An 11,278-nucleotide genomic window follows, 5' to 3' on the forward strand; every position below is an offset into this window, starting at 1 on the left:
CTTCAATGTTATATAGCAATCCCCGATAGTTTAATTCGTATAGCCCTGAATCTGTAAGTTAATGTAGGGATCAGTAACACTTTTATTATTTTGGTCAAACATTATATTTAATGACCAGCCACTTCATTTAATATGTTTAATTTCATAGTCCACCATGAACACTTAAAGTCACTCCAATTATTTGAAATTTTATGTTTGAAAATAATAGTTTGTTACTTTCTTGTCTTTGACTTCAATTTCCCCTCAACAGCATTTATTCTACCTGTTCCAAATTGAGAATTATTCTCCTTGATGGAAGCAAAATAAACCAGAACTTGCTGTCACAAATTTTCTTTCTTTTTTTTTTTTTGTCAGTACAGCCAAAAGTGACTAGTTGCATTTTTTATTTCTTTTAGATTTCATCAGTCAAGAACCCAGCTTTGGAACCATGTTAACAGGTCGGGTGCAGGACAGCATGAAGACATCATTCAAGAAAAAACAACCAAAGGTTCTTCCTTTGCATTCCAAGATGACAGATACTGGAAAATGTGATGTTAATTTAGAGAAACAGAAGGGCAACTCAGAGAGCCAATCCAGACAAATAACACTCACTCCCAGAAAAATTTTTAAGAAAGGGAGGGGATCTAGCAAAAATTTTAGCTTGGGGTCAGTGTTTGTTCCACTGTGGAAAAGGAAAAGTCTTAAAAAATATGAAACATGTACAACAAGCTTTGGGAATTTTTCAGACTTAAATAGAAAGAAGAATCTTTCTAAGTATAGTAAAGGTAGGAAGCCTTTCAGTTACCACTCAGACCTAATTAAATTTCATAGATTACACAGTAAAGAAAAATTTTGTGAACACAATGAATATGGAAATACCTTTGGAAGAGAATCAAATCTTGTTAGAAAATTAGGCATTCTTATAAGACAGAAATATTACAAACGTAACAAATACTGGGAAGCCTTTAACCGGAGGGGAGAACTGGTTTATCAGAGAATTCCTCCTGGAGTAAAATTCTTTGAGTGTAATGTGTGTGGGAAAGCCTTTAAGGAAAAAAAAATGCTTGAAATGCATCAAAGAATTCATACTGAAAAGAAATGTTTTAAATGTAGTAAGTGTAGGAAAATCTTCAGCCAAAAAGAAAATTTTATTACCCATAAGAGAACTCATACTGAAGTGAAATCCTTTGAATGTAATGACTGTGGGAAAAGTTTTACACGGAAGGAATACCTTATTAGACATCATAAAATTCATACTAGAGAAAATTCATTTGAATGTAAAGAATGTGGGAAAATCTTTACTGAAAAGGGACGCCTTAGTATTCACCAAAGAACTCATACTGGAAAGAAACCTTTCATGTGTAATGAATGTGGGAAAGCCTTTAGTGAGTGTAAAGCTCTCAAAAGCCATGAGAAAACTCATAGTGGGGAAAAACCCTTTGAATGTGATGTATGTAGAAAAACCTTCAGTCAGAAGGGACACCTGATTTCTCATCAGAGAACTCATACTACAGTAAAACCCTTTGAATGTGATATATGTAAGAAATCCTTCAGTCAGAAGGGACACCTAGTTTCTCATCAGAAAATTCATAAATGTAATGAATGTGGGAAAATGTTCAGTGATAGTGATATCCTCAAAAAACATCAGAGAACTCATACTGGAGAGGAACTCTTTGCATGTGATAAATGTGGGAAAGACTTCCTAAAGAAGTCACATTTTGTTCAGCATCAGAGAACTCACACTGGGGGGAAATGCTATGAATGTAATGAGTGTGGGAAAGGTTTTCGTACAAAGGAACACCTTAATACACACCAAAAAACTCATACAGGTGAGAAACCCTTTAAGTGTAGTGAATGTGGGAAAGCCTTCAGCCAGAGGGAAAATCTTGTTAAACATCAGATAATTCATACTGGGGAAAAACCATTTGAATGTAACATATGTAAGAAAGCTTTCAGGCAGAGAACACACCTGGTATCTCATGAGAGAACTCATACTGGAGAGAAACCCTTTGAATGTAATGAGTGTGGGAAAGCCTTTGGTGAGAAGCGAACCCTTAATAGACATCAGAAAACTCATGCTGGAGTAAAACCCTTTACATGTAATGAATGTAAGAAAACCTTTAGCCGAAGGACAGGCCTTATTATCCATCAGAGAACTCATACAGGAGAGAAAGTTTTTGAATGTAATGTATGTAAGAGGTCCTTCAGTCAGAGGAGAAATCTACTTTCTCATCAGAAAGCTCATACTAGAGAAAAACCTTTTGAATGCAAGGAATGTGAGCAAACTTTCAGTAAGAAGGAGATGCTCGAAAGTCACCAGAGAATTCATGCTGGACAGAAACCCTTTCCATGTGATGAATGTGGGAAAAGTTTCACAAGGAAGGCATACCTTATTAGACATCAGAAGAATCACACTGGAGATAAACCCTTTAAGTGTAATGAATGTGGGAAAAGATTTGTCCAGAAGGTACACTTTACTTATCATCAGAGAATTCATGCCAAAACAAAAGATTTTGAATGCAGTGAGTGTAAGAAAACCTTTGGTGACAAGGTACTACTTAGTAGACATGAGAAAACTCATTCTGGAGTGAAACCCTTTAAATGTAATGAATGTAAGAGAGCCTTTAGCCAAAGGACAAGCCTTATCATCCATCAGAGATCTCATACTGGAGAGAAACCCTTTCCATGCAATGAATGTGGAAAGTTTTTCACCCAAAAGACAGTCCTTATTACTCATCAGAAAATTCATACTGGAGAGAAACCCTTTACATGCAATGTATGTGGGAAAGGCTTTATCCAAAAAGTAGTTCTTATTAACCATCAGAAAACTCATACTGGAAAAAAAGCTCTAACCCATAGTGAAAAACAAACTGGAGAAAAATTTTTGACTCATAGCAAAAAACGTACTGGAGGAAAACCTTTGACTCATAGTGAAAAAAGTGCTAGAGAAAAAGCTTTGACTCATAAGAAAAAACATACTAGAGAAAAACCTTTGACTCGTAGTGAAAAATGTACTATAGAAAAACCTATGACTCGTAGTGAAAAAGGTACTGGAGAAAAATCTTTGACTCATATTGAAAAAGATACTGGAGAAAAACTTTTGGTTTGTATCAAAAAACATACTGAAGAAAAATCTTTGACTCATACCGAAGAAAAACATTTGACTCATAGTAAAAAAGATTCTGGAGAAAAACCTTTGGCTCATATTGAAAAGTGTACTGGAGAAAAATCTTTAGCTCATAGTGAAAAAGATATTGGAGAAAAACCTTTGGCTCATATCGAAAAACATTCTAGAGAAAAAACTTTGGCTTATATTGAAAAACACACTGGAGAAAAACCTCTGGCTCATATTGAGAAAGATGCTGGAGAAAAATCCTTGACTCATAGTGAAAAAGGTACTGGAGAAAAACCTTTGGGTAATAGCAAAAACAGTACTGGAGAAAAACCTTTGGCTCATAGTGAAAAAAGTATTAGAGAAAAACCTTTGACTCATAGTCAAAAAAGTATTGGAAATAAACCTTTGACTCACAGTGAGAAAAATATTGGAGAAAAACTTTTGGTGTGTATCGAGAAAGATACTGGAGAAAAACCTTTGACTCATAGTGAAAAACATATTGGAGAAAAATCTTTGATTCATAGTGAAAAAAGTAATGGGAAAAAAACGTTGACTCAAAGAGAAAAAAGTACTGAAGAAAAACCTTTGACTGATAGTGAGAAACATATGGGAGAAAAGTCTTTGGCTGGTAACAAAAAATATTCTGGAGAAGAACCTTTGACTGATACAGAAAAAGACATTGGGAAAAAACCTTTGGCTCATATTGAAAAACTTACTGGAGAAAAATCTTTGGTTTATATTGAGAAAAATGCTGGAGAAAAACCTTTAACTCGTAATGAAAAAGACACTGGAGAAAAACCTTTGGCTTGTACTGAAAAAGGGGGAACCTCCAGCAGTAGTAAAATACTCCAAAGCCAACAGAAAATTCATTCTGGAGAGAAGCGATTTTTTTGTGGTGAATGTGAGAAAAGCTTCTGCTGGAGAGCAAACCTTATTAGACACCGGAAAATTCACACTGGAGAGAAACCTTTTGAATGTAATGAATGTGGGAAAGCCTTCATTGAGAAGAATTATCTTGTTGCCCATCAGAGAATTCATACTGGAGAGAAACCCTTTGAATGTAATGAGTGTGGGAAGGCCTTCAGCCGAAGAACAAACCTTATTACCCATCAAAGGATTCATACTAAAGAGAAACCTTTCCCATGTAGTGAATGTGGAAAAGCCTTCAGTAGGGGTAAAGCCCTTAAAAAGCACCAGAGAATTCATACTGGAGAGAAATTCTTTGAATGTAATGTATGTAAGAAGGGCTTCAATCATAGGGGACACCTGGTTTCTCATCAGAGGACTCATAAGAGAGGGAAACTTTTCTCGTGTGATGAATGTGGAAAAGTTTTCAGTCGAAGGACAGTCCTTGTTAGACATCGTAAAACTCATTCTGGAGAGAAACCTTTCTCATGTAGTGAATGTGGAAAAGCCTTTGGTGAAAGTGAAACCCTAAAAAGACATTGGAGAGTTCATACTGGAGAGAAACCTTTTGAATGTAATATATGTAAGAAAGCCTTTAGTCAGAAAGGACACCTGGTTTCCCATCAGAGAACTCATTCTTCAGTGAAATTTCTTGAGTGTAATGAATGTGGAAAAACCTTCAGTGAGAAGGATCATCTTATTAGCCATCAGAAAACTCATACTGGAGAAAAACCTTTCACGTGTATTGAATGTGGGGAAGCCTTCAGTGAGAGTAAAGACCTCAAAAAACATCAGACAACTCATAGTGGAGGGAAATCTTTCACATGTAATGAATGTGGGGAAACTTTCAGTGAGAGTAAAACCCTCAAAAAACATCAGACAACTCATAGTGGAGAGAAATCTTTCACATGCAATGAATGTGGACAAACCTTCAGTGAGAATAAAGACCTCAAAAAACATCAGACAACTCATAGAGGAGAGAAATCTTTCACATGTAGTGAATGTGAGAAAGCCTTCAGTGATCAAGAGACCCTCAAAGAGCACCAGAGAGTTCATACTGGAGAGAAACCCTTTGAATGTAATGTATGTAAGAAAGCCTTTAGTCAGGAGGAACACCTGATTTCTCATCAAAAAACTCATACTGCCATGAAACTCTTTGAATGTAATGAATGTAAGAAAACTTTTAGTGAAAAGGATCATCTTGTTAGCCATCAGAAAACTCATATTGGAGAGAAACCATTCACAAGTATTGAATGTGGAGAAACCTTCAGTGAGAGTATAGAACTCAAAAAACATCAGACAACTCATAGCAGAGAGAAATCTTTCACATGTCGTGAATGTGGGAAAGCCTTCAATGAGCAAGAGGCCCTCAAAAAGCATCAGAAAATTCATACTGGAGAGAAACCCTTTGAATGTAATGTATGTAAAAAAGCCTTTAGTCAGAAGGAACACTTGATTTCTCATCAAAAGACTCATATTGCTGTGAAATTCTTTGAATGTATTCAATGTGAGAAAACATTCAGTGAGAGGGATCATCTTATTACCCATCAGCAGATCCATACTGGGGGGGATCCTTTCACGTGTGTTGAATGTGGGGAAGCTTTCAGTGAGATTAAAGACCTCAAAAAACATCAGACAACTCATAGTGGAGAGAAATCTTTCACATGTCGTGAATATGGGAAAGCCTTCAGTGAGCAAGAGGCCCTCAAAAAGCATCAGAAGATTCATACTGGAGAGAAACCCTTTGAATGTAATGTATGTAAAAAAGCCTTTAGTCAGCAGGAACAGCTGATTTCTCATCAAAAGACTCATACTGCAGTGAAATTCTTTGAATGTATTCAATGTGGGAAAGCCTTCAGTGAGAGGGATCATCTTATTTCCCATCAGAGAGCCCACACTGGGGGGAAATCTTTCACATGTATTGAATGTGGGGAAGCTTTCAGTGAGATTAAAGACCTTAAAAAACATCAGATAACTCATAGTGGAGAGAAATCTTTCACATGTCGTGAATGTGGAAAAGCCTTCAGTGAGCAAGAGGCCCTCCAAGAGCATCAGAAGATTCATATTGAAGAGAAACCATTTGAATGTAATGTATGCAAGAAAGCCTTTAGTCAGCAGGAACATCTGATTTCTCATCAAAAGACTCATATTGCAGTGAAATTCTTTGAATGTATTCAATGTGAGAAAACCTTCAGTGAGAAGGATCATCTTATTACACATCAGAGAACTCATATTGGAGGAAAATCTTTCACATGTATTGAATGTGGGGAATCCTTTAGTGAAAGGAAAGATTTCAAAAAACATCAGAGAATACACGGTGGAAAGAAATCTTTTGCATGTAGAGAATGTGGGAAAGCCTTCAGTGAGCGTGAGGCTCTCAAAAAGCATCGGAAAATTCATTCTGGAGAGAAGCCTTTTGACTGTAATCAATGTGGGAAAGCCTTTAGTGAGAAGGAACACCTTATTACACATCAGAAAGCCCATATTGGAGAGAAAGCCTTTGAGTGTAGAGAATGTGGGAAAAGCTTCAGCCGGAGGGAAACTCTTGTTAGACATCAGAGAATTCACACTGGGGAGAAATCTTTTGAACGCAATAAATATAGGAAGTCTTTCAGTCAGAGGATGCACTTCATTTATCATCAGGGAATTCATACTGGAAAGAAACCCTTTGAATGTAGTGAATGTGGGAAAGCCTTTAGTGAGAAGCGAACCCTTAACAGACATCAGAAAACTCACACCGGAGTGAAACCTTTCAAATGTAACGAGTGTAAGAAATCCTTTAGCCGCAGGACAATCCTTATTATACATCAGCGAACTCATACTGGAGCAAAACCTTTTATATGCAATGAATGTGGCAAAGCCTTCAGCCAAACAGGACATGTCATCCGACACCAGAGAACTCATACTGGAATGAAACCCTTTGAATGCAATGAATGTGGAAAATCCTTCAGTGAAAAGGATCATCTTATTACCCATCAGAGATCTCATACTGGAGAGAAACCTTTTGCATGTAATGAATGTGGAAAAGCCTTCAGTCGAAGGACAATCCTTATTACCCATCAGAGAACACATACTGGAGTGAAACCCTTTGAATGTAATGAATGTAGGAAAGCATTCAGCCAGCGGGGACATCTCATTTATCATCAGAGAATTCATACTGGAGAGAAGCCCTTTGTATGTAATGAATGTGGAAAAGCCTTCAGCTGGAGGGCAAACCTGCTTACTCATCGCAGAACTCATACTGAAGTGAAACCCTTTGCATGTAAAGAATGTGGGAAAACCTTCATTGAGAGGCAAACCCTTTATAGACACAAGAGGACTCATTCTTCACCAAACTCCTGTTCCATGTAATGAATGTGGGTAGGCTTTTGATGAGAGGCAGATCATCAAAAAGAAGAGGAAGAACAGAATTGGAAAAGCCTTTAGTGAGAGTAAAGTACCAAAAAGCCACCAAAAGACTCATAGGGGAGAGAAGGGATGCTGTTCCAGGTAGAGTAACTGGGTTGTTAGAACATATGACAGGATGGTCTGGTTGAAAGCTAACTACCTATATTATCCTAGTGCAATTTACACTCCTTCACCAGTCAAAACTTCTATCTTCCTTTCCTGCCCCAACCTATCTGCTGACTGGATATTCACTAGATGTTTAAAATGAAATATCTTCAACACACGCAACTCATTTTTCCCACTAAACCCTTCCTCTTCTTCCTCCTTGCCCTATTATCCATCCAACCACCTCTCATGCTCAGAACCTAGGAGTCCTCTTGAATTCCCACCACCCTCATCCCATTATCCCAATCTTTTGCCAAAGCCTGTTGATTTCAATTCTTCAACATCTCATATGCCCTCTTCTCTCCTCTAGTACTGCCACCATTATAGTGCAGACCTGGACTACTGCAATAGCCTACTGGTGGGTCTGTCTGCCTCATCTCTCTCTACTATCCATCCTTCCGTCAACCATCAAAGTGATTTTTCCAAAATGGAGAAATGTCCATATCATTCCTCCATTCAATAAGCTTTAGTGGCATCTATTGCCTCTAGGATCAAATACTTAATGTTCTATTTGTCATTCAAGTCCTTCATAACCTGCTCCTTACTATTTTTTCAATTTTCTTCAACTTCACTCAACTTCACAATGCCATGAACTCTTGGATCCAGTGACCCTGGTCTCCTGGTTATCCCATGAACAAGGCACTTCCATCTCTTGGGCATTTTCTCTGGCTGTCCCCATGCTTAGAATGCTTTCCCGCCTCAATTCCAACTACTGCCTTCCCTGGCTTCCCATTTTTTTCCAGGAAGCCTTTCCCAGCTCCTCTTCATTCTAGTGCCTTCCCGTGGTTATTGCCTATGTTTCCTCTAGACAGCTTGCTTTATCTTATTTTGAATATTATCTCCCCCATTAGGTCACAAGCTTCTTGAGAGCAGGGACCTTCCTTTGCCTTTTTTTTTTTAAATCCTTTGAGCTCAATATGGTTACTGGTCCACAGTAGGCAATAAAAGTATTATCATTTGGCAAAGAAAAGACAGCAGAACCCCCAGGGAGAAGTTCAGAAGATGAGTTGATCAACTTTCCCTAGGACTGGGGTCATGATTTCTGGAGGTTCTGCTGATGGGACAAAAGGGGCAGCTTTAAGCCTATGGCAAGATGGACAGTTTTGTGACTGGGTAGGATGTCAAGTCTTCACATCCTGAGATACCATTAGATGATAGTACAACTCTGTAAATCAGTGGAGCAAATGTGACTGATTCAGGATTTGATTTCTTAATCATTTCCCCCAAACTGCAATGTTTTTGTTTACTTCACGGTAAATTTTCCCATATTTTCTTTCATTTTATTTTTCTATTCTATGTAAAAAAAAAAAAATCAAAGATAAAAAAAATAAAATCCACATAAAAACAGTAAGTTTTATTTGCAGTTTAAACATGTGTATATTTAAACATGAACAAAAAAGGTCTTTGCTGCCTTTGCCACTGTGCTTCAGCTGTGTTCTCCCTTTGCCCCTATGGCTTCCGGCCATTGAGGAGTTCCTCCTGGACCCTCCCTTTTTAGGGTCTTTCATTCTCTGAACTTTGCCTCCAGGTTTTGCTCTCCCCTTTTCAGTTCCCTTTTATATGTTGTCTTATTAGAATGTAAGCTCCTTGAGGGCATGAGCTGTCTTTTTGCTTCTCTTTGTCCCAGTGCCTGGCATACTGTAAGTGAGCTTAATGCCTATATGAGTGTGATATTGTTGTTCTTTATATAATCATTATCAGTGGGTCTATTGTTCTTACTCTTTATTCTTCACTGTTTCCTTGAGACAAATCTTTTTCTTTGGAATTTTCAGATGAGATGATAGTGGGTGGGTAGAATGCTGGTCCTGGAGTTCGGAATAACTGAGTTCATGTCTGACTGCAGATGCTTACTAGCTGTATTACTCTGGACAAGTCACTGAATTTCAGTTTCCTCAATGTTACAGTGGGAGTAATAAGAGCCCCCAGGAACTTGGCCCACAGGTGGCACTTTGTAAATGCTAGCTGCTATCATCATCATCATCATCGTTGTCATTGTTGTCTTCGTCATTAGATGTGTCATATTTTGGGACACATCAGTATTACATTATTTTTATAAAAATATGTTTACTCATTTTCCCCAATCAAAGAATATAAAGGGGTTTTTGCTACTATGAATAATGCTTCTATGAGTATTTTTGTGCAAATAGATTCCTATATCCCTGTTACTGCTATTGTACGCTAATGCATGAGAGCTATGTAAATGCTATTGGGCATGGGACAGGATTTCTAAAACTCCGAGAAATTCAGGTCTTTTTTTTTCTTGGAAAAGTCCCTGACATCAGCCTAATCCACCAAATGCCCTCACCAACTCTTCTAGGGCCATCTTGTTTGTCCACACCTTCTGGTGTTGGTGGATCCACTTGTGCTTAGCACCTCATTTGCAGTAACTATCCGTAGCAACCAGTCTTCCTTTGACAGAGCCATGTTAGTCATTCGTTTCATTCCACTGTTCCTTCTGTAATTATTGTGTTGGACAGATTCATCAGTTAAGAGTTTCTGTAAAACTACATTGTCATTCAATTATTTTTGTGTTTTAAAATATAATTATTAACTTGATAGATATCGACATGCATCATTTTCATGATCAAATGAACAGAAAAAGAGGGGCTTAGGACTATTTCAGAACCTTAAGCCCTTCCAGAATGGCATCATGAAGAGCCACCACCACCAGAGGTGTGCACCCATCATGCCTTCTCCCTTCGCTCAGGCCTCTTGACTAATGTTTTATCAGACCCTCCAAGCCTTATCATAATGCTGTGCCTCAATGTCCTTCAGACCCCTAGCCCTATCATCATAACTACCTAGAGAAAGGCCTGTCCACATAGGACGTCTTGGCCTTGCCATCTCTCACGCTGCTGCACCTGTCACTCTGCACCTGAACTTTCTTTGTGTTCCCTCCCCAAGGAAGAGTGTGAGCTCTTTGAGAGCAGATACTGTCTTGAGTTTTCTGTTTTTTATCCTCCGTTCCAGCCCAACGCTTGGTGTAGAGTAAGCACTTAATCTTTGTTTATTTAAAACCATAAGCCTTTTAAAAAAATTTACTTCTAAAGAAACACCAGTTAAAACCTAGTATTTCTATATGCATAATAGAACAGAAACTGCATTTCATATGAAAGTGAATCTCAATTATTTTTGCTTGTGATTGTTTGTAGCTCTATAATAAATTTAAATGTAACTTTCAAAGCTGTCTTGTTTGTGGGTGATTCTTGTCTTCTGTGCATTTTAAAGTAATGCTTCAATAACACTTTTTCTTTTCTTTTTTTCTGACAACCCTGTTCCTAGTCCTTTCCCATCACTACCTCTATTTTGTAAGTGTTATAAATGGCTTGTGAATACTTAGTCCAGAGTCATCAAAATGGTTTTTATTAAGATATTTTAACAAAACGGCACACCTCTCTCAAGATGGGGGGGGGGAGGGGGAGGTATCCCAGAAATGGAAGGTCTTTTATGAAGTTTAAAAGGCTTTGTTCCTGCCGCTTCATGCCAATCATAAGCTGGGGTCACAATCTAATTGATACATTGGTCCCCATACATTGTCCCCCGCCCTACTCATTATAGTGTTAAGCAAGAGCAGCCATCTCCTTGAGCATGCACAAAGGAGAAGGTCAAGATCCTAGGTTAATTTAGGCACACCCCACCTAATCTCAGCTTTTGATCAGATGGAGGCTAAGACTTTTGACTATAACTCTGTACCTGCCCTTAGGCAGGTTCTCCCTGCACATTCTT

The 11,278-nt window shown here is 38.1% G+C and overlaps 1 protein-coding gene across 1 annotated transcript in view; it reads left to right on the forward strand.

Annotated features, from left to right (window-relative positions):
• Positions 1-10,730, forward strand: part of LOC141489096 (uncharacterized) — a 28,920-nt gene extending 18,190 nt beyond the window's left edge. The window contains exon 6 of the mRNA XM_074189748.1: positions 396-10,730. Coding sequence (XP_074045849.1) covers positions 396-7,351 — 6,956 coding nt within the window. The 3' untranslated portion in view covers positions 7,352-10,730. The remainder of the gene's footprint in view (positions 1-395) is intronic.
• Positions 10,731-11,278: the final 548 nt, after the last annotated feature.

Source organism: Macrotis lagotis, chromosome 5, assembly GCF_037893015.1.
Source record: "Macrotis lagotis isolate mMagLag1 chromosome 5, bilby.v1.9.chrom.fasta, whole genome shotgun sequence".
NCBI lineage: Eukaryota > Metazoa > Chordata > Mammalia > Peramelemorphia > Peramelidae > Macrotis > Macrotis lagotis.